The 23,092-nt window shown below is 60.1% G+C and overlaps 1 protein-coding gene across 1 annotated transcript in view; it reads right to left on the bottom strand.

Moving 5' to 3' along the window:
- The window catches only part of ADAMTS13 (ADAM metallopeptidase with thrombospondin type 1 motif 13), a 32,855-nt gene extending 14,087 nt beyond the window's left edge, over positions 1-18,768 (bottom strand). The window contains exons 1-16 of the mRNA XM_018056149.1: positions 18,632-18,768; positions 18,235-18,301; positions 14,170-14,309; positions 11,828-11,911; positions 11,194-11,318; positions 10,927-11,073; positions 8,725-8,871; positions 8,259-8,421; positions 7,308-7,412; positions 5,750-5,901; positions 5,601-5,664; positions 3,155-3,284; positions 2,550-2,698; positions 2,100-2,220; positions 1,562-1,642; positions 560-741 (exon numbers count right to left, since the gene is read on the bottom strand). Coding sequence (XP_017911638.1) covers positions 560-741; positions 1,562-1,642; positions 2,100-2,220; positions 2,550-2,698; positions 3,155-3,284; positions 5,601-5,664; positions 5,750-5,901; positions 7,308-7,412; positions 8,259-8,421; positions 8,725-8,871; positions 10,927-11,073; positions 11,194-11,318; positions 11,828-11,911; positions 14,170-14,309; positions 18,235-18,301; positions 18,632-18,736 — 1,962 coding nt within the window. The 5' untranslated portion in view covers positions 18,737-18,768. The remainder of the gene's footprint in view (positions 1-559; positions 742-1,561; positions 1,643-2,099; positions 2,221-2,549; positions 2,699-3,154; positions 3,285-5,600; positions 5,665-5,749; positions 5,902-7,307; positions 7,413-8,258; positions 8,422-8,724; positions 8,872-10,926; positions 11,074-11,193; positions 11,319-11,827; positions 11,912-14,169; positions 14,310-18,234; positions 18,302-18,631) is intronic.

Genomic DNA, 23,092 nt, shown 5'->3' with positions numbered 1-23,092 from the left:
GCTCCCCCGTCTTGGGCTGACTCTGCTCCTCCTGTTGGGACGACAGACTCCACGGGGGCCTCTAACCCCAGGCGTCGGCACGGCCTCCCCCTCTGTCTAGAGGCCCACGGCCTCCATTGGCGGGTCTGACACAGCCCAATCCCCACTGCACCTGCACAGGGGACCCCCAACAGCTCCCCAGGCCCCCAGGAGGAAGCCCAAGCCCCTCACACGGCCAGCAAGGCCCCTCAAGGTCTGCCCAGGCCTCCGGCAGCCTCGTCACCAGAGGCCCCCTTCCTCCCGGCCCCTGAGCGCCCCTGCACTGCAGGCCCTGGTCCCCCAAGACTCTCCCCCCCCTGCTAGCCCACAGCCTCAGCTCGCCCTCCCGGGCCTCAGCTGCAAGGCCCCTTCCCGGGAAGCCCCCGGCCCCTCTGCAGGGCTCTCCCTCTGAGCCGCTCTCAGAACTCCAGGGGCTCCGGAGGGCTCTGAGTGGGACCCCAGCCCCCCAGCGGCTGCTGAAGGAGCGGGTGTGGCTCTGAGCCGATGGACAGGCCGACCCCGGCGGAGGCCCTGCGGTCACCTGGATCTCCATGTCGTCCTGGGTGGGGCCCCGGATGCGGATCTCCTCCCGGCGGGGCAGCTGATCCTCACTCAGGGTCACCCTGTACTCCACGCGGTTGTCCTCCAGGAGGGAGGGGTAGCTGGTGCTGGCAGAAATGCTCCCGTTTCCGGCCACGATGTAGCGGCCACGCACCCTCACTGCTGTGGGCGAGGTGCCGTCAGCACCGCAGGGCCCCCCACCCTGGGAGCCAGAACCACCCCCTCTCACAGACAGCCCTGTTCAGGGAGAGGGGACAACTGGGCCGACAGGACGCAGCGTCCAGGGCTTCACCTGCCACGCCTGCCCCGGGCCCCCCCCCACCCCGGGAGCAGCCCTTCCTGGTGCCCCACGCACCGTTACTCTGCGCCTCCTCCCAGAACCTGGGGAGTGCTGTGGACCCGCTCCCTCACCGAGTGCGGGCACAAGGACCCCAGGGTGAGCACCCCAACCCAGATCCAAAGCGCACCCTCTGCACAGAGAGGCCCACGGTGTAGAGGGCGGCCTCACCCAGAGACAGGTCTGACCGGCAGCCTGTGCCTGACCTGATCCGTCTTTGTTTAGGGTGAAAGGTCAAATACGTGATTTAGGGTGGGGGCTTTGAGTCACCAAGCCTCAGCCAAGCTGGAGACTGAGATCGGAATGATCCCAGCAGCGATCAATCAGTCCCTCAACCTCATCGACATAAGGAAGTCCCCATGACACCCGGGCACTGAGCTCAGGAGAGCTCCCAGGGTTGGCAGTACACCGCGTGTGTGGCTGCTCTCGAGGCTGGACACAGAGCCCTCCCTGACGCATCTCTGCCTTTGGCTGTCCCTTGTAATAAGCCGTAACCGTGAGCGTAACAGCTCTCAGAGTTCTGGGGGTCCACCCGGTGGATCCTGCAACTGAGGGCATTTGAGGGACCCTCACACTTGCAGGTGGCATCGGAAGGGAGGGCACCTTGGGGCTGTGCCCTCCCCCTTCACGGTCTGGCGAGCTCACCCAGGTGTGTGAAGAGAGGCCTGCGGTTGATGACGGAGATGCTGGTGAGGTTGGGGGTGACGGTCAGGAATGTGACGTACTCTAGGACGAAGCAGAGGAGGGGGTGGTCTCAGGTCGCTGAGGTCACAGTCAGAGGGAGGAAACGTTAGCGCCAGAGGGAGGTGGGACTTAGCTCCTCCACCGACTTTTCAAGAGACCTGACTTCTTGTATGAATAGATCAAAGTCAAGGATTTTCCAAGCACAGCATCCCCCGTGCTCAGATGCCTCCAGCAGGAGAGGAGAGAACAGCCCAAGGCAGACGTCCCGGGTCTGTGTTTTTCTGCATCACAGGTGCCGAGAGCAACCATGAGTGATGGGCCACCTCATCACCGACCTGAGCCTCCTGGGGAGGCTGAGACCCGCTGGGAGGGCCCAGGACCGAACTAGCACGCAGCCCCACCACCTAGGCAGCGGGTACCCAGGCTCTGGGCTGCGCGTTTTCCTGGAGGCTGGGGGCCCTTCGCCCCAGGGAGGCCCTTCGCCCCAGGGAGGCCCTACCTCTGGCCCTTCCGGCCGTGAAGGAGCCATTCTGCGGCCGGCACGTGCTGCTGTCCCCGCCGCACACCTGGCATACGTCCCGCACCTGCCCGGAGTCCATCCTGCCATCACAGCCGAACGTCTGTGCAGAGGAGGGTGGCGGGTGAGGCCCCGGAGGTGTCTTCGGACAGGGATGGCCTTTGAGGTTCACACAACCTCAAAGGTTGTTTCTGCCATTTCTGGTGTAGGAAGTGAGCTTGGAAACTTGCCCCAGGTTACGGCAAGGCTGTTGACTCCAAGCTCGGCCTGTTCCCCAGCACCACCCAGCACAGACTCTGCTACTGCGGCTTCGTGGGGGCCGCACCCCCAGACCTGACCCCCTTGAAGGCCCCTTCACGCCCTGGCTTCTCTGGGGAGAGCCCTCAGAGCCACAGAGGGTAGAAGGGCACTCCGCCGCGCATACACACTTACCCTGCAGCTGCCTGACACGCATAGGCTCAGGGCCCCATCCTCCTGAGAGTCGCCCAGCACACAGCGCGTGCCGTCCAGGAAACGGTCCCCACGCCGCACCATGAAGCTCTCGCCGACAGCCCGGCACACGTGTCTGCACAGGGCGTTCCCTGGGGACAAGCAGAAGGACAAGGAGCCCGGTGGGAGGGTGCAGGGAGCCGGGGACAGAGACTCTGCGAAGCTGGATCCAAGTGGGCTCTCACTGACCCCCAAGCGCCATTTCACTGCGCCGTTTGCGTTTGGGGTTGGCGTGGGTTTCACTTCCCACCTGCCCTGCCTCCCGAGGCAGTAATCGCATCACCGTGTGATGAGTGTGCAGACTCGTGAGCCGAGTGCTTTTCCAGCATCACGCTACGCCTCCTATCTCCGTTTTACAGACAGGAGACAGAAACTCAGAGAGGACAGGTCAGGGCTGACCTGCTGGCAAGGGCCGAGCTGGGGCAGATGGGATGCTCGGTGTGATACAGAGCCTGAGCCTGCTCGCAACAGCATCAGCGTGACGCTGGGCCTCCCCCAGTGACGCTCCCCACCAGAGTCTCGAGCCTGGCCCCCCCACCTGGGCCCACCTTTGCTGTACTGCTCCGCGGTTCCCCAGCGGTAGAAGGAGGTGCTGCCCCCCGGGGAGAGGTGCAGGGGCTCGCCATCTGTCTGCGCACACTGCTCGGACATGAACTCCAGCTGGGTCGTCTCACAGGCCTGGATGGAGGAGGCGGAGGACGGGCATAGGAGGGGCTGGGGCAGGGGGCTCGGAGAGGGAACCCTCGCCCCCGGGAGACAGCAAGAGCCCCTGCAGCGAGGATGAAGACGCGGGTTTGAGCCTGGCTCCTGGCTGTACCTCGGTTCCCTGCCCTGGAGACTGCGGTGTCGAGAACCTTCCTCTGCTGACAGGAGGATTCTACAAGAATCTAGGAGGACACAGGGCAGGGCCTGCCCCCGGCAACGAAGAGGAAAGAAAGCCAGACAGAGAGCTCGGCAGAAGGGAGGCCCCGTTTACGGGCATCCACTACATCTGTGCTACGTCTAGTCAGAGCTGCGGTTTTCCCAGTGGTCACGTATGGACGTGAGAGCTGGACTACAAAGACAGCTGAGCGCCAAAGAATGGATGCTTTTGAACTGTGGTGTTGGAAAAGACTCTTGAGAGTTCCTTGGACTGCAAGGAGATCCAACCCATCCATGCTAAAGGAGATCAGCCCTGAATATTCATTGGAAGGACTGATGCTGAGGCTGAAACTCAAATTCTTAGGCCACCTGATGCGAAGAACCGACTCTGATGCTGGGAAGAAAAGACCCTGATGCTGGGAAAGGTTGAAGGCGGGAGAAGGGGACGACAGAGGATGAGATGGCTGGATGGCATCACCGACTCAATAGAGACGAGTCTGAGTGAACTCTGGGAGTTGGTGATGGACAGGGAGGCCTGGCGTGCTGCAGTCCATGGGGCCGTGAGAGTCGGACACGGCTGAGCGACTGAACTGAACTATGTCTGTGCAGGTATCAGTGTTGGAAAAGTCACAGGAGTCATGAGCCAAGGGCCTCTGCACAAGAAGTTGGGCGCCAAGGCGGGCTGGCGTCCTGGCCTGCTCTGCACTGGAGTCTGAGGAAAAGAATTGGAGTGGGCCTGCTGAGTCCGCCTGGGGAAGGCGGGCAGGGAAGTTCTCACCACGTGCAGATCTTAAGTCGAGGCCAGGGGAGTGTCTCCACACCGTCTACGATGGCCTCGTGGGAAACACAAGTAAGTGCTGGAGGGGATGTGGAGACATCGGAACCCTCGCACACTCCTGGTGGGAAGGCCAAATGGTTCAGCTGCCGTGGGAAATGGCTTGGAGGTTCTCAAGGAGTCAAATGTAGAATTACCGTGGGATCCAGCAACTTGGCTGCTATTAGGTGTACATCCCGAAGAGTGAAAGACTGGTGCTCGAGAAAGCCCACGTACACACACATCCGTAGCAGCGCTACTCCCAACAACCGAAGATGGAAACAGCCCAAATGTATCAACAGATGGACAACGGATGGAGGGATGAGCAAAAAGCGGTCCAGTGGAGCATTATCAGATAATATTCCATCCGGCGGAGTATTACTCAGCCACGAGAAGGAGTGGAGTTCTAATACACGCTGCACGTGAAAATGCCACGCGCCGAGTGGAAGATGCCAGATGCAGGAAGCCACACACGGCGTGATTCCCCTTATATGAGGTGTCCAGCGCAGGTAAGCCCCCAGAGCTAGAAAGTGGACTGGTGACTGGCAGGGACCGGGGGGAGGCGGCAGGGGAGTGGCTGTTTAATGAGCTGGGGTTTGCTCTGGGGTGACTGGAACTGTTTGGAACTAGAGCAAGGTGGTGGTCGCGTGGCGCTCTGAAGGTACTGGATAACACAGAACCGCGCAGTTTCACACGGTTGACTTTATGGGTGTGAGAGTCACCTGAGCTCATAACTAAAACAATCGCCCACGCTCTCCCAGTGACGGCTTGGCTGTGGGAAGGAGGGGTGTTCTCAGTGCAGGGCAGTGCCATCCGGGTAAGGAGGGGAACACTTCGGAGGGGGCTGCTTTCAAGGGTCGGACAGGCCTGGGCTGTGTGCTGTGGTCGAGAAAGTGGAAGTCGCTCAGTTGTGTCCAACCCTTTACAGTCCATGGAATTCTCCAGGCCAGAATACTGGAGTGGGTTGCCATGCCCTCCTCCAGGGGATCTTCCCAACCCAGGGATCAAACCCAGGTCTTCGGCATTGCAGGCAGATTCTTTACCAGCTGAGCCACAAGGGAAGCCCAAGAATACTGGAGTGGGTAGCCTACCCCTCCTCCAGCAGATCTTCCCAACCCAGGAATCAAACCGGGCTCTCCTGCATTGCAGGCAGATTCTTTATTGACCGAGCTATAAGGGGAAGGTATCAATAAAACCACTTTTGCTCTCGAAAGTGCCCTGTGTGAACCACAGATCACAGCCATCGTGACCCCTGGGCTCCTCCAGGCCAGTGCCGCCTCTGACCGCAGCCCCTCCCCTGCCCAGGGAAGCAGGCCTACCTGGGTGTTGCACATCTCGGCCTGGAGGTCAGAACCTACGCACGCACGCCCCCCAAACGCAGGTCTGAAAATGCCCACAAGACGACGGGGTGAGAGGTGACCCAGGGCCCCGAGCCAGGGAGTACGGAGCGGCCGCCTCCACGCAGTACCTGGGGTTGTCACACCGCCGCCTCCTGGTGACCACACCGCCTCCACAGGAGCGGGAGCAAGGACTGGCGGGCCCCCAGCCAGACCAGCGCCCGTGCACCACCCCCACGGGGGCCAGCTCCGCCAGCGAGCGGCAGTGACCCCTGGAGCACCACTGCAAGAGAAGGATGGGACCCTGTTCAGCACCCAGGGCCCCCCACGCCCAGGGCATCCCACACCCAGGGCATCCCACACCCAGGGCCCCCCACACCCAGGGCCCCCCACACCCAGGGCATCCCACACCCAGGGCATCCCACACCCAGGGCCCCCCACACCCAGGGCCCCCCACGCCCAGGGCATCCCACACCCAGGGTCCCCCACGCCCAGGGCATCCCACATCCAGGGCCCCCCACGCCCAGGGCATCCCATACCCAGGGCCCCCCACACCCAGGGCCCCCCACACCCAGGGCCCCCCACACCCAGGGCATCCCACACCCAGGGCATCCCACACCCAGGGCCCCCCACGCCCAGGGCCCCCCACACCCAGGGCATCCCACACCCAGGGCCCCCCACACCCAGGGCATCCCACACCCAGGGTCCCCCACGCCCAGGGCATCCCACACCCAGGGCATCCCACACCCAGGGCCCCCCACACCCAGGGCCCCCCACACCCAGGGCATCCCACACCCAGGGTCCCCCACGCCCAGGGCATCCCACACCCAGGGCATCCCACACCCAGGGCCCCCCACGCCCAGGGCATACCACACCCACAGGCACCCCATGCCCAGGGCCCTCCACACCCAGGGCATCCCACACCCACAGGCACCCCACGCCCAGGGCCCCCCACACCCAGGGCATCCCACACCCACAGGCACCCCACGCCCAGGGCCTCCCACACCCAGGGCCCCCCACGCCCAGGGCACCCCACACCCACAGGCACCCCACACCCACCCACACCCACAGGGTAACCCCCATACACACACACACACACGCTTGCAACCTCCATGCTGCTCAGGAGCCAGTGCTAAACAGAGAACAGCCAACACCTGCCCGCAGCGCAAGGACTGCAGGAAGGTTCTGGCCACACAAGGCAGATGGGACACGCAGGGCAGCTGCAGGCCCGGTGGCCAGGGCAGGGCACACAGAGGCCCGTGGCCGAGCGGTCACGAGAAGCCCTGCCCCTCTGTGAGGCCGCTGACAACACACCCCTGTCCGCAGGCCACCACACCGGGCCCGGGAGCAGGCATCCCAAAGTACACTGCGCTCTCGGGGCCAGTGAGGAGGTCAAGAGGGGGGCCCTGGACCCCCGCCTGCTCCAGCAGAGTCACGAGGGTCCCGTAAGCCTGGAATAAAGCCACTTGCAGAGGGGGCGGGGCAAGCACTGGGCTGCCTACCTCTCCTGACCAGCGCACCCGGGACAGGGCCAGGGCCCTCTGCCCCAGTTTCCTGAGGTCCTGCTGTCTCCCACCCCAGGAGGAGGGCTTCAGGGTGCAGGTCTGGGCGAGCACGTGTGAGTACACACGTGTGTGCACACGCACACGCACACACACACACGCACACGCTCCTCCACGCCCCGCTGACCTTCTCCACGCCACACTCTGTCCCGTCCAGGAGAGGAATAAGCAGGCGGCTACAGCTGCTTGGGTCCAGGGGGTCTATGTGGCAGGACAGAGCCTGGCACATGTCCTAACAGTGGGGACAGATGGCCAGGTGAGGGTCCCCCGGCCCGTGGGGTCAGTGTCCAGCAGCACCTGCCCCTCCCAGACCACAGGACAGGGGCACAGCCAGCGCCCCGGGCAGTGGAGGGCAGGGAGGGGGCCTGGCTGACCCCGTATCGGGAACAGGAGCAGCAGCCAGGGCCCACAGAAGTGTCTTCATCTCTTTTAAAATCGGAAGGAAAAAAAGATGGTCTTTTAGATGAAATAAAATGTCCTAATATATAGCATTAATACATTTGTGTTTAGAAAAACACCTGTAATATCACATATTTAACGAAAACACTAAGATGTAATTCCCAGTATTTTGTAAGCAGGAAGGGGCTCACAGAGGCAAAAGCGGCTGCAAGCCCTGTGCAGCCCTGGGAGGAAGTCTGTCTTTAGCGCGCCTGCCTGCCCCAGGCTCCCCTCCCACCGCCAGCTCTACCCGCCCCCCCGCCCCCCCCCACGCCCCCCCGCCCCCCCCCTCCCGCCCCCCCCCCCTCCGCCCCGTGCTGTAAGGTTGGGCTTGGAGGTCACTTCCTCCAGGAAGCCCTCCAGCTCCCACATAGTTGGAAGCTGTTGGTAACCATCTGTTGCAGCATCAAGGTCCATGGGCTCAGGGGCTCTATCAGAGGCACTCTACATAATTTGTGGGGCTTCCTCAGAAGGGAAACGTGAGGGCCCTTGTTCAGAAATTGAGAATTTCCAGAGGCATCTGAGGGTCTGCGCTAGTGGGCAGGAGGGCGAAGAAGGGCGGTGGGGGCATGAGCGGGCAGAGGGAGGCCCTGGTGCGGAGGGGCGGGTGTTGGGGCGCGTCCCCCACGGCCGGACTCACCAGGTGCTCCCCGCGGAAGGTGCAGGCGACCGCCGTGGGGCCGAAGGCGACGCGGCACTGCTCGTCCGCGCCATAGTAGAGGCCGGGCTGCGCCTCGGGAGGCCGCCCGGCGGGCCCGGGCCGCGGCGCCGGAGGGTCCCACACGCAGCGCGCCCGTCCTGCGCTGCGACAAGGCCGCGGTTCAGGCCGGGGCTGGACCTCGGGTGGGGGACCCCGGGAGGGGGCGGGATGGAGGGGTGGGCACCGGAGTTGGTGAGGGCGAGGAAGGCCGAGATGGAGGGGTGCCCCCCGAGACGGGCTGCGAGCCGAGGAGAGGTGGACTGGGGCCGCGACGGGAGCGGACACCGGGCGGAGGGCCGCTGGAGGGGTGGGCCGGAGCCGGGAGGAGCGGGGCGCGCAGAGCGGAGACTGGGGCGCGCAGAGCGGAGATGGGGCGCAGGGAGGGGCGGGGCGGGGGCGCGGCTACCTGAGCAGACTCAGCAGCTGCCGGCGGCTGCAGGGGGACCACGCCGGGCCCCCCAGGGCGAGGGCGGGCGCCGCGCCGTCCGAGGCCATCACGTGGCCGCTGGGCCCGCAGCCGCTGCCAGGCATGCCGTCGTGCTCCAGGCCGAAGCTGCGGAGGAGGCGGCTCTGAGGGCGGCATTGACCCGGGGTAACCCGCCCACCCTCGACTCCAGTGGGCTCGCCAGGTGCTCATCCTCTGTTCCCCCACCCCGGGAGGGAGCGCTGGGCCGGCCAGGTGGCTCTGGCCTCTTTTAGCCAATACACATCTAAAGGCTTTAGAAACGTGCAGGCCACTCTCCACGGGGTTTGGAATCCGGGAGGACAGCGCTCCAGGGAGGGCCGTAGAGGCCCTGGTGCTGTTCGCCTTCTTGACCTGGGCTGGATCGGTGGGGTGAACACAGCAAAAACACTGCATTCTGGAGAAATGGAAAGGTGGGCCTCTGGCCAGGGTTTCTGCTCCCAATGGAAGGCAACGGTTTTCGATTCCTGTTTGTTTCTCCAAACAAGACAGATGGAGGAGGGACTTCCCTGGAGGTGGTTGAGAATTATTCATTTTCCAATGCAGTGGAGGGTTGGTTCCCAGGGGAACTGAGGTTGCACATGGTGGGGGCTGGGGGGCACCTAAGACCCCATGCAACTAAATAAATGAATAAATAAATATCTTTTACAAAAAAGATAGATGGAGGAATTGTGATGGCTGGGTGGGGGAAGAAATCAGGCAGAGACGCAGCGAGCTAGGGTAAAAGTGGCGGCTGTGGGTAGGAGCCCAGCCTTGCCCTAGAAGGGGGGATGGGAACTCCTCCACGCCGGCAGGAGGCCAACACGCAGGATGTGGGAGCGGGGGGCTGGTGGGCGAGGAAGTTAGGCACTTTTCACTTTAGGAGTCTCCGGTACTATTTGAATTTTCACAGAAAGCAAGTATTTGCTTTCATAATGAAAAGACTAAAAATCAGAAAAGCGAGCCGCCCTCCACTCTTGGTAAACAACACAGAGGAACCCCGCTGCTGCTGCTGCTGCTGCTGCTAAGTCGCTTCAGTCGTGTCCGACTCTGTGCGGCCCCACAGACGGCAGCCCGCCAGGCTCCCCGCCCCTGGGACTCTCCGGGCAAGAACACTGGAGTGGGCTGCCATTTCCTTTTCCAATGCATGAAAGTGAAAAGTGAAAGTGAAGTCACTCAGTCGCGTCCAACTCTTACCGACCCCATGGACTGCAGCCCACCAGGCTCCGCCGTCCATAGGAGTTTCCAGGCAAGAACACTGGAGTGGGGTGCCCTTGCCTTCTCCGACAGAGAGCACAGAGTTGCCCAAAGAGCGTGTAACAGTCATAAAAGGAAAAGTCTGAAAATAACCAAAGCATCTAACACTGGGGAATGGATTGAGTAAAATACGTGCATACCAAAAAAATCAACATATATTGTAAGAACATTTGAGAAAAGCGCTTGGGATATATTCTTACATAAAAAGGCAGTTAACTTGGCTTCCCTGGTGGTCCAGTGACTGGGAATCCGCCTGCTGGTGCAGGGGACATGGGTTCAGTCCCTGGTCCAGGAAGATCCCACGCGCCTCGGAGGAGCTGAGCCCGTGCGCCACACCTACCGAAGCCCTGGAGGAGCTGCCGCAGCGAGAAGGCACCGCAGCGAGAAGGCCGCACACCACTTCTAGAGGGGAGCCCCCGCTTGTGGAAACCAGAGAAAGCCCAAGAGGAGCCAGGAAGACCAGCGCAGCCGAAGATAATTAATTTAAAAAATGGTTACGTGGAAAAATTATTTTTAAAGGCAGTTAACCAACGTACAGCGTGATCCCAATTTTGTGGATGAAAATGATGTATGTGCGTGTAAAGAAAAGATGGATGTTTTCTCCGTGTGGTGGGATTTGGGATGATTTTTACAGCCTTGTTTTCCTTTACATGAATTTCCTACAATAAGCACTTTTTAACTCCTAAGTTTGTTTTGCTTATATTTTTGGGAAAAAAAAATGTTTTAATTATTCAGTAATGAAGAAGTATCAGATTCCCAGCCCTTGCCCCTCACCCTCCCGAGTCCACTGGGGTCAAGAGTAGAAGCTCCTCCCACCTGGCTCTTCCTGAAACCCCCACCAGCCACGACCTCCCCTCCCCAGGTCACGTCCTTGTCTGGAGCTTGGGGCCAGGGCATGGGACCCCTTACCTGTGCCCAATCTCATGGGCAATGGTGAGCCCCAGGTCAAAGCCGGTATCCTCAGTGATAAGGCAGCTCCAGGAGGAGGAGCAGGCGCCCCCCAGCTGGGTGACCCCCCGAACCTGCCGGTTACCATCAGGCAATTCTAGGTCAAACCTCAGGAAGAGAGAACAGACACCGGGGGGCACTGAGGTGCCTGCCCGCCAGCAGGCCAAATTGGCAGAGAATAGGAGCAGCTCCCGGGCAGGCTGGCACGCCCGCAGGGGGCTCGGCTACCTGGTGATGTACAGGACCAGGTCGGCATGCCCAGGGTCCGTGTCGTCCTCGGGGTTGACTGTCTTGCTCCACTCACAGACGCTCAGCAGTGACGCGGTGATGTTGGCTGTGATCTTCGGAGCATCCTGGGAGGCCGCAACAGAGCACACACTTAGGGGCTCCACCCCAAGCAGCGTGCTGACTGCTGCTGCAGCCTCAGTCCTCACGACAACGCTACTACCGTCCCAGGGCACAGAGGAGGGGCCTGGGGCTCAGCAGGGCAGAGCTGGAGCTCGGGGCCCGGGCCGGCAGGCAGGAAAACATCGCCCCTGCTGCACATCCACTGGAGAAGTGAAGTGCAGGTCGCTCAGCCGTGTCCAACTCTGCGGCCCCGTGGACAATACAGTCCATGGAATTCTCCAGGCCAGAACACTGGAGTCGGTGGCCTTTCCCTTCTCCAGGGGAATCTTCCCAACCCAGGGATCAAACCCAGGTCTCCCGCATTGCAGGCGGATTCTTTACCAGCTGAGCCACCAGGGAAGCCCAAGAATACTGAAGTGGGTAGCCCATCCCTTCTCCAGCAGATCTTATAGACAGAGGTTAAAGACTGCAGAAACAGGTTTCCCGGGGACTGGGCTCCCGGCTCAGCACCTACCTCAGGCTGGGTCAGGATGACCATCTTCACCAGGTGAACGCGGAACTGAGCCCCCAGGGATGGGTCCCTCAGCAGCTCTGACCCCTGTGGAAGGGCGGGCAGGAGAGGTGATGTGTGAGGGCGGCCGCGGCTGACTTCGGGGATCCAGGGGTGGGGGTGGGGTGCCTGGAGAGGATGCTCCATCAGCCTGGGGGGAATCTGAGGTGCTAGTCCTCCAGCTGGAAGCCAGCCATAGAGACAGTCGGTCCTCCGGCCCTCCCTTTGCTCATGGCTCAGGAAGGCCAGCCAACACAGAGAACCCTCGAAACAACAGGATGCAAATAACTGCCATCCATCTAGAACGTTCCTTTCAAACACAGGCTTCCCTGGTGGCTGAGATGGTAAAGAGTCTGCCTGCAATAAGAGACCCAGGTCGCTCCTGGGGTCAAGAAGATCTTCTGAAGAAGGAAATGGCTACCCACTCCAGTATTCTTGCCTGGAAAATCCCATGGCTGGAGGAGCCTGGCAGGCTACAGTCCATGGGGTTGCAAAGAGTCGGAACGACTGAGTGACTTCACTTTCACTCCTCTCAGCCTGGAGTCACCCTGTCCTTTCTCATCTCCATCCAACACCTCTCTCATCTCTGCTCATCTCCACGAGGCAGCTGAGGACCTCCTCCCCCGTCCTGTCTCTCCTCCCTGGGCACCCCAATGAGAAGGCTCCCCTCCAGGTTTCCAGGCTTCCCATGTGATGCTAGTGGTAAAGAATCCACTTGCCAATGCAGGAGACACAAGAGACGCAAGTTTGATCCCTGGGTGGAGAAGATCCCCTGGAGGAGGAAATGGCAACCCACTCCAGTATGCTTGCCTGGAAAATTCCATGGGCAGAGGAGCTGAGTGGGCTACAGTCCATGGGGTCGCAAAGACGTGGGCAGACCTGAGCAACTGAGCACTCTTACAGCCGGCTCCACGCTCTTCCCGGGCATCTGCCGAGATGCCGGCTGCGGTCGCCTTGCACGGCGCTGGTTCACACGAGCTGGTCCTCTAGAGACGTGGCGTCCGGCAGAGAGGATGTGGCCGCCACCGGCCTCAGCTGGCCTGAGTCTGAGCCAGGCTCTCCCCCTACCTACCTGTGTCCTCAGGATCCTGTTAACTAACCTCAGGGCCCCAGTTCCCTCCTCTGCAAGAAGGAGAGAAACACTTCCATAGCTGTTGGCAGACTTAGCAACAATGCAGCCGGCACACGGTGGGTGCCCGGTCATGACGCTGGCTGTTACCACGACCGGCACCACCTGGGAAGGAGCCAGTCTGCAGTCTCCTACCTGACCATTGCTGGGCCTCATAAAATGCGTTGACTGGCCAGAGGGAGTGTGGTTTCATGATCAAATTTCAGTATATTTGAGGCAGAGGGGCCCCCAAAGCTTGAAAACAAGAGCTTTCAAGTGACTTAGAGGGAATATTTTCCTCCTCTGGGGCTGGGAGTTGGAAACCCAAGCTGGCTTGTCCTGGACTTGAGCCAGCTTCTCCGGGACCTTCCTTTTGTCCAAGATAGCTGGGCACACCTGACGCTGGGAACGAGGTGATGCCAAGCACCCCACCTTCTGACGCTGCCCGCCCTCCAGGGTCCACTCACCAGGGGAGCAGCTCGGGCCCTGAGCTGCCAGCGGGGGCATTGCTCTCCTAAGGTTTGCGGAAACTTACCTGGCTGCCTAGGACGCGTGTGTTTCTGTGTATTTACAAGCGAATGTGCTCTGGCGTGGCCCGGCTCTAGTGGGAGAGCGATCACCAGCTTTGGGGCCGCCTGTTTCTTTGCTGCGTCTTTGTCTCCAAGATAATAATCAGTGGGAGCTGTGCGTCCTGCCCCCGCTGTTACCCCAGAAGTCAAGTGAGGGGGAGCCCCTCCCACACGGGGGTGCCGGCAGGAAGGGCGCTGAGAGAGCCCAGCATGGGGGAGCCCCACTACCAGCCAGTGTAAGCTGAGGGGCCCCCAGTTCAAAGGGACGTTGGGGGAGAGGCCAGGCTTGAGGGTCCCGAAGCACAGGGACCCAGGAGCAAGAAGCTAGGGGTTGCTTCTTCTTCTTCAAACTCCCCAGTGGAGCGGGAGATAAGAACAGATAGCATCTCTCCCCACCCCAGGACCCTGAGCCTCAAATGCGACCCCAGCCTCAGGCTTACACTGAGTTCGACCCACCAGATAAGCCAGCCCACTGACGCTGTACACAAGCCCCAGGTGCGGGGCGCTGTGTCCACAGGCTCCTGAGGACGGGCCAGCGGTGGCCTCCAGGGACCGCCGCCGCCCCCTGCCCCTGAGCCCGCCCCTGGTCCGCACTGCCCACAGAGCCCGCTGCCCCAGCCCGCTCTCACCATGTTGAGGTTGGTGAGCACATAGCGCTCTGTCTCCTCCCCGTGGGTCCGCTGGACGTCGGGACCCACGGCCACCAGCAGCTCCAGGTGCAGGACGTGTCCAGTCGACCATCTCCGGAGGCGAGGGGCAGGGGGGCGGCCTGGTGAGGGAGCGGGCAGGGCTGAGAGGCGGGGTCCTGGAGAGCGGGTGAAACGGGTCTCTGGCCAGCGGACCGGCTGACCTCAGGGCCCCGCGTGGCCAGGCCTCACCAGCCCCTGTGGTTGGAGATGCAGTGGTGGGAAGCCGCCCCGTGCCATCCACTGTGGGGAGGGGGAGTTGGTGGGCCCCAGCCTCAGCTCTCATGGGCAGCTGCCTCTGGCAGGGAGAGTGAGCAGGCCGTCTGCTGGTTCTTTTCTAGTAATTAATTTGCTAAGGATTTAGTTAGTTAGTTAATTAACTGATGTAGAGTAACTTACAATGTGTTAGTTCCAGGTGTACAGCACGGTGACGCAGTTATGCGTGTGTGTGTGTGTGTGTGTGTGTGTGTGTGTGTGTGTGTTCAGTTGTTAAGTCATGTCTGACTCTGCAGCCCCATGGACTGTAGCCCGCCAGGCTCCTCTGTCCATGGGATTCTCCAGGCAAGAACACAGGAGTGGGCTGCTATGCCCTTCTCCAGGGGATCTTCCCGACCCAGCGATCGAACTGGAGTGTCCTGCTTGGCAGGAGGATTTTTTACCACTGCGCCACCTGGGAAGCCCATATATAAACCCACACACATATATATGCGTTCTTGCCCAGATTCTTTCCCCTCTTAGGTTATTACAAAAAAAACTAGCAGTTGAGCAGAGTTCCCTGTGCTATAAGCAGGACCTTGTTTATCTATTGCATATGTATTCAGTCGTGTCTGACTCTTTGCAACCATAGACTGTAGCCTGCCTGGCTCCTCTGTCCATGAGATTTTCCAGGCAAGAACACTGGAGTAAGTTGCCATTTCCTCCTCCAGAAGATCTTCCCGAGCAATGCATGGAACCCAAGTCTCTTGTATCTCCTGGTGGGCTGCAGTCCATGGGGTCGCTAAGAGTCAGACACGACTGAGCAACTTCCCTTTCACTTTTCACTTTCATGCATTGGAGAAGGAAATGGCAACCCATTCCAGTGCTCTTGCCTGGAGAATCCCAGGGATGGCAGAGCCTGGTGGGCTGCCATCTATGGGGCCACACAGAGTCAGACACGACTGAAGCGACTTAGCAGCAGCAGCAGCAGTAGCAGTGTGTACATGTTAATCCCAAACTCCTAATCTACTCGTCCCCTCTTCTCCTTTCCTAACTATAAGCTTGTTTTCGGTGTTGAGCAAGCAGTTCCATGCTGGCCCTCCTCGAGCTGGCTTCTCAGCGCCTGTGGTTTTGTGCCCTCAGACAGCCACCAACTGAGTTAGGACATCTCTGCCCTCCTCGGGCAGGGAGTGGGAGGTGCCAAGCTCTCGCACGTCACTCGCGCCGTGACTTTTAGAGCAGACCTCTCGCCCGGCTCACAGGAGAGAGTTGGCCAGGTCTTGGGAGGATGGCTGTCTCAGGTGGAGAGACTGCATTCCACCCCCCTGGGCTGGCTGGGCAGGCAGGGCAGTGCAAGGCCCAGGAGTCAGCTACTGTGTGGATTTCACATCCTCTGGTCACCCCAAAGCCCCACTGTGGGTACACTGGAGAACAACATCACGCCAGGATGGTAAGAAAAGCCCAGGACCCCACCGTGCTTGCAGCAGACGCAGCCTGGGGAGGCACAAGCAGGCCTGCGTGCAGCAGAGCCGACTCCCACCGCGGCTGTGCCCGCAGTCCTTGCGCAGGCTTGCAGCAGCCACTTCTCATCTTTGGGCCTCTGGGTTCCCATCTGCAGCATGGGAACTCTCAGCGACCTCTGACCTAGGGCCCAAGGCTCCAAGGCCCATGTCAGAGAACGTGCTTTGTAGATGGTGAACAGCTGTTCAGGGGCGGGAGGTCTGCGCGTCCGCCAAGCAGACAGTCTGAGGGCACAGCTGGTGGCCATGTGCCCCCGGCCTGCCCCGTGGGTTGGCACACCCTGCATGCTTGTGAAGGCGGCTCGAGGAGCTTGGCTGTTCCGCACGGCTCCAGGCATCAGGAGAGCCGGGCCCTCCCCCAGAGCCGTCCCTGCCCACAGCCCCCTCCCCTCCCAGGAGCTGTACCTGGAACGGTGGGGGCCCCGGGGGTGGGCCTGTGGATCAGGTGGGGCTGCGCGCCCCCCCTCCCAGAGATGCACCAGTGCCCGGTGCTGCCTCCTCAACGGCTGGATGTAGAACCTGTCTGCACCCACCAGGATGTCGCCCTCCTGGAGGACAGAGAGCCATCTGGTCTACCAGCCCTTCCCCCTGTGCAGGGAAGCGCCTCGCTGGGCCGTCACAGCACCAGGCACGGACGGGCCCTGGGTCTCTCCCAGGGCTCCTCCCCAAGTCCAAGGCCCAAGAGCCCATCTGTGGGGCACAGAGGGGGATTCATGCCCTCTGGGGCTGCACCCACTGACTGCCACCTGCCGCCTGCCCGCCAGCCGGGTTCCCGTTCCCCGTCACATGCTCAGGCTTCAGGCCCCAGACTGCAGGGCTTGGTGAAGACCACGGGAAGGATGGAGGGACTCTCAAGGGCCGCACTGGGCCTGCGCTAATGGACAGCACTGCCTGTCACCGGGTGGCCCCCGAGTGCCCTTTCTCGGCCCGGGCTGGACTGCCCAATCAGGCAACCTGGCAGCGGGGGGCGGGGGCTCTGCTCACTGCGTGACACAGTGGCGACGCATGACGCCAGTCCCCACAGCCCCCAAGAGGCCAGGGCCGCCTTCACCGTGCCTCAGGGACAGCACAGGCCAGCGGAGGGGCCGGCCCCGGGTCAGTTAGACGAAGGGGCGCAGCTGAGCCCGAACTCAGCTCTGACTGCAAAGCCCACCCTCCTTCAGCTCTGTCCCCTGCTAGCTGGGTGGCCCTAGGGAACTCAGCGGCTTCTCTGAGCCTCAGAGGAGCAGGCCCTCACTGGGTCAGAGTCTGGCTAAGATCCAAGCGGTCTTGCTCTCGCATCTGGGGGCTGGGGGACACGTCCGCCCCATGGTGTCCCCCCAGCCAGCCTGGGTGCCCACTCACCACGAGGCCCAAGCAGTAGGTGAGCCTGGCTGCTGCCTCCGGGGGCAGCAGGGCCTGGCCTCCTGTGAGGCAGGGGTGGGGAGGCCCCCTCAGCAGCCACAGGGAGGCACTGGACCGCGTGCTCGCTGGCGAAGGAAGCAGCCAGCAGGCCCAGCTCAGGCTGGAAGCAAAAGGAGAAGAGCCGGCCCAGGGCTGCCAGGGAGCAGCATAGGGCCCTGCAAGGCGGCCCCGCCAGCCCGCCCTCATCCTTGTGCTTGCAGGCGCAGGCTGGGGAGGCCACGTCGAATGGGGGCACTGCGGGAAACAGGAGGCTCCGCGCTCAACCCTGCTCGGCCCTCCGGGTCCTCTTGGGGGTCCCCGCTGGCGCACCGGCCCGGCCCTGCACCTGACCCCAACCCCAGAGCAGTCACGAGCGGGACACCCCTCACTCTCTGCTCGCCCTGCCCCTGGTCCCCACCGGCCTCTGGATCAAAGTCCCCAGTGGTCCTCGTCGGAAAGGGGGCTGGCACCATGGAGAGGCCCACAGAGGCAGCCCAGGAACAGCGGGAAAAGGCTCTGGCAGGAGTGCGACCCAGTTTCCATCTTGCTTCTCACAGAAAACGTAAATGTTTACATCCTGGCCAGAAACCCACAGGACTTCCTGAGCCGGTCGGCCCAGGCGAGGCGCCAGGCTGGGAGAGACCAGCTGATGAGTGACCGTTGCCTCGAGATACGGAGTAGACTCCCAGGGTCAGAGCCCCAGCTCGCCCGGAACACCCAGACCAGTCTTTATCAACTTGGCAGACAGGCCCAGAGTTAATTAAGAGGGACAGCGGCGCCTCTGACTTCCTCCCAGGAGAGCCTCCAAAAAGTCGGGCCCCCTGACTCAATGGTGAGACGCCCCTGCCTCCCCCTACCCCCATGGGCTCTGAGAAACCCCCCTTGCAAGGGGGCCCGCCAGGACGCGTACCTTCAAAGGCAGCATCAGGGCCAAAGTAAGAGGTCACGTCCCCTGGCTCCAGGGCCTGCAGAAACTGCTGTGAGACAAAGAAACAGCGCTGAGGAGTGAGGGGACACAGGGAGGGGAAGTGGGGGGAGCAGGCTGAGGGGCAAGAGAGGGGCCCTGGACGGAGTGGAGTGGCGGGGACGGCATCCGCCCTCAACATAGGGCGCACAGCACTGAGGCCGACTCCATCTCCAGGGAGCCCAATTGTCCCCTGAACCCCGAGTTCAGACTTCCTCCCCCTCTGCCCAAGCGCTGTCAGGCGCCCCTTCACCCCCCAGGGAACCCAGCCCTGAGCCCCAGAAGAGTCTGGATTCCCAGCTCCCGGGCTCCCCCAGCACCACGGCCCCGCGGGCCCACCCACCTGCCGAGGATCAGGGAGCGCCCAGCAGCTCAGGAGGAAGAGCGCAGAAGTGAGGGTCCCCCGCATGCACCTCCCCACCGTGGAGGGAGCCATGCTGCCTGTCATCTGCCGGAATCCTGGAGTGCCGGGCAGGCAGGCCCGCGGGGCTGGACCAGGAGGCTGGGTTTACTCCAGGCGCTTCCTCCCAGGGCAGGCGCTGGGGGACTGGGCGGCCTGCTGGCTCCTCCTGGCCATGCGCGGGGCTGGCTCTGATTCAGAGGGCTGCCACCCAGCCTGCCCCTAGGAGCGCAGGGCTGGGGTCGGGGATTGGGGAGGGGTGGGATTCATCTCCCAGCGGTGTGACTGCCGCTCCCCCAGGGACACCCTGCTTTCCAGGGACATCCTGTGCTCCCATCCTCACCTCATTCTCTCCCTCTCGGCCACTGCCTGGCCTGTGTCTGCATCCAGCGGGTGCTCACAGCACTGGGCTGGGGGCACTGGGCACACTCGGCGTCACAGGCTCCCTGATCCCCTCCGTTTGCTGGGAGGTTCTCAGGAACGTGTGCCCACTCCCCCCGCCTCCAGGAGGCCTTCCCCAGCAGGAGGCTAATGAGGGAGGGGGCCCCCCTGGCCCGTGCCCACCTCAGCCCACTTCGAGTCCTATTACACTAGAGGTGCTTGCCTGTCCATCTGGGCGCGTCTGCTTCCCCTCACAGCTGTCAGCAGCGGTCTGAGCCTCCGCCCTTTATCTGCCACGGGCATCCCACCCTAGTGGGTGCTGCTCTTGCCCGACTCCATCTCTGGCAGTGCATCCCGAGACCCAAACTGACACACAGTGCTCATCCAGCCATCTCATCAACCTGGGCTGGGATCTGGACTGGGCGCCCCACCTGGCCCCTTGGCTCTCCCTCCCCCCTCCCATCTGACGTCCTCACGCCCCAGCTCTGCCCTTAGGATGACATGTCCACTGAGGCTCCAGGCCTTGTGATTGCCATCTGGCCCCGTGAGCCCTCTGCCTGCCTCCCCAGCCCGCCCCCTGTGCTCACAGACCTTCAGCTACCCACCCCCAGCTTGCCGTCCGTCCCTCAAACAGCTCCAGTGTCCTGTCCACCCCCTCACCTCTGGTCTTCACAGTCCAGTTTCAGCCCAAACATCACCTTCTTCATGGCGCCATCTAAATACCCCTCCCCCCAAAAGGGGTGCCACATTTAGAAAAAAAGTCAGGACAGCAGTGGAATTTGAATTTCAGAGAAACAACGGAAGCTTTTTTCTTTCTCTGATGTACGGGTGAAAGTGAACGCAAGCAGGCAAAGTGGTTGTCTTGGGAGGTCTTACAAACAGCCGAGAAAAGAGAAGCAAACCACGAAGGAGAAAGGGAGAGGTCAGTCCCAGTGAAGGCAGCGTTCCAGAGAAGAGCAAGGAGGGGTAAGGAAGCCTTCCTAAGGGAATAGTGCAAAGCCATAAAAGAAACCGGCGGAATGGGAAAGACTAGAGATCTCCTCAAGAAAATGAGAGATACCAAGGGGACGTTTCGTGCAAAGATGGGCTCAATAAAGGACAGAAATGGTATGGACCTAACAGAAGCAGAAGATATTAAGAAGAGGTGGCAAGAATACACAGAAGAACTGTACAAAAAAGATCTTCACGACCCAGATAATCACGATGGTGTGATCACTCACCTATAGCCAGACATCCTGGAATGTGAAGTCAAGTGGACCTTAGGAAGCATCACTGCAAACAAAGCTAGTGGAGGTGATGGAATTCCAGTGGAGCTATTTCAAATCCTGAAAGATGATGCTGTCAAAGTGCTGCACTCAATATGCCAGCAAATTTGGAAAACTCAACAGTGGCCACAGGACTGGAAAAGGTCCGTTTTCATTCCAATCCCAAAGAAAGGCAATGCCAAAGAATGCTCAAACTACCGCTCATCTCACACGCTAGCAAGGTAACACTCAAAATCCCTCAAGCCAGGCTTCAGTAGTATGTGAACTGAGAACTTCCAGATGTTCAAGCTGGGTTTTGAAGAGGCAGAGGAACCAGAGATCAAATTGCCAACATCTGTTGGATCATAGAAAAAGCAAGAGAGCTTTATCAACTACACTAAAGTTGTAGTTTATCAACTACACTAAAGCTTTATCAACTACACTAAAGTCTTTGACTGTGTGGGTCACAACAAGCTGTGGAAAATGTAAAGAGATGAGAATACCAGAACACCTGACCTGCCTCCTAAAACTGGCATGCAAGACAAGAAGCAACAGTTAGAACAAAACATGGAACAACAGACTGGTTCATAATTGGGAAAGGAGTACAAGGCTGTATATTGTCACCCTGCTAATTTAACTTATATGCAGAGTACATCATGGAAAATGCTGGGTTGGATGAGTCACAACCTGGAATCAAGGCTGCCAAGAGAAACATCAAGAACCTCAGATATGCAGATGATACCACTAGAACAGCAGAAAATTAACAGGAACTAAAGGACCTGTTGAGGGTGAATGAGGAGAGTGAAGAAGCTGACTTGAAATTCAACATTCAAAAAACTAAGATTAAAAATACACGTGTATCCCATCGCTCATTGCAGCACTATTCCCTACAGCTAGAACACGGAAGCAACCTTGGTGCCCATCGACAGACAGATGGACAAGAAAGCTCTGGATATACACACAGTGGAATATTACATAGTGAGTGAAGCCGCTCAGTCATGTCTGACTCTTTGCGACCCCGTAGACTGTAGCCTACCAGGCTTCTCCGTCCATGGGATTCTCCAGGCAAGAATACTGGAGTGGGTTACCATTTCCTTCTCCAGGGGATCTTCCCGATCCAGGGATCGAACCCGGGTCTCCCGCATTGAAGGCAAACACTTTAACCTCTGAGCTACCAGGGAACTCAGCCACAAAAAGGAACTCATTTGAGTCAGTTTTGATGAGCTGGATGAACCTAGAACCTGTTAAACGGGTGAAGTGAGTCAGAGAGAGAAAGATAAATATTGTATTCTAACGCACATAAATGGAATCTAGAAAAATGGTTCTGAATAATTTATTTGCAGGGCAGCAACGGAGAAACAGACATAGCGAACAGACCTATGGACATGGGGAGGGGGGAGAGGGCGCGATGCATGGAGAGAGCAACATGGAAACTTACATTACCGTATGGAAAATAGAGAGCCAATGGGGATTTGCTGTCTGGCTCAGGAAACTCAAACAGGGGCTCTGTGTCAACCTAGAGGGGTGGGGTGGGGAGGGGGATGGGAGGGAGGGTCAAAAGGGAGGGGAGAGATGTGTACCTATGGCTGATTCGTGCTGAGGTTTGACAGGAAACAGAAAAATTCTCTAAAGCAATTATTCTTCAATACAAAATTAATTAAAAAATAAAACTAAGATTATGGCATCCAGTCCCATCACCCCATGGCAAATAGAAGGGGAAAAAGTGGGAGCAGTGATTTTATTTTCTTGGCTCCAAAATCACTGTGGATGGTAACTGCAGTCGTGAAATTAAAAGACGCTTGTCCTTGGAAGGAAAGTTAAGACAAACCTAGACGGTGTATTAAAAAGCAGAGACATCACTTTGCTGACGAAAGTCCATATAGTCAAAGCTATGGTTTTTCCAGTAGTCACATACAGATGTGAGAGTTGGACCATAAAGAAGTCTGAGCACCAAAGAATTGATGGTGTCAAACTGTGGTGTTGGAGAAGACTCTTGAGAGTCCCTTGGACAGCAAGGAGATCCAACCAGTCCATTCTAAAGGAGATCAGCCTTGAGTGTTCATTGAAAGGACTGATGCTGAAGCTGAAACTCAAATACTTTGGCCACCTGATGCGAAGAGCTGACTCAGCTGAAAAGACCCTGATGCTGGGAAAGATCGAAGGCGGGAGGAGAAGGGGACGACAGAGGATGAGATGGTTGGATGGCGTCACCGACTCAACGGACATGAGTTTGAGTAAACTGCGGGAGTTGGTGATGGACAGGGAGGCCTGGCGTGCTGCAGTCCATGGGGTCGCAAGAGCTGGACATAACTGAGCGACTGGACGGAACTGAACAGACAACACTTGTCCCAGCGCTTTATCCTTGTTTTCGGATGCTGCTGGACTGCGGAGGGCCACCTGGGGTCGCCCCTCCCGGCCCTGGACCTCAGTGTCCCCGCCGCGTAGGCAAGACGAGCCGGGGTGGGAACAGCGGCCGGCGGACAGCGGCCCGCAGGACCGGGCGTCGGCTCCGCGCCCGCTGCTCCCCGGTCCGGCCGCCCAGCGCCCCCTGGCGGCCGCCTGCCGCGCTCCCCGCCGGCCCGGCCTCGGTGCTACACCAACAGCGGTCCCCCTCGCTCCCCTTCCGGCGCTCGCCTTTCTCGGCCCCGGGCCTGCCCTCAGAGACATCCCGGGCTTCTTCCAACCCGACCCGGGGCCTCCAACCGCGGACGCCGCTCACCAGGGCGGCGGCCCTTCTCCTTAGCAGCCGAGGAGGCCCGCCCTTCTCCCGGCTGTGTGG

Source organism: Capra hircus, chromosome 11, assembly GCF_001704415.2.
Source record: "Capra hircus breed San Clemente chromosome 11, ASM170441v1, whole genome shotgun sequence".
NCBI classification, from domain to species: domain Eukaryota; kingdom Metazoa; phylum Chordata; class Mammalia; order Artiodactyla; family Bovidae; genus Capra; species Capra hircus.
Note: the sequence above shows the minus strand (reverse complement) of the source record. Positions and strands in the feature narration are given on the sequence as shown.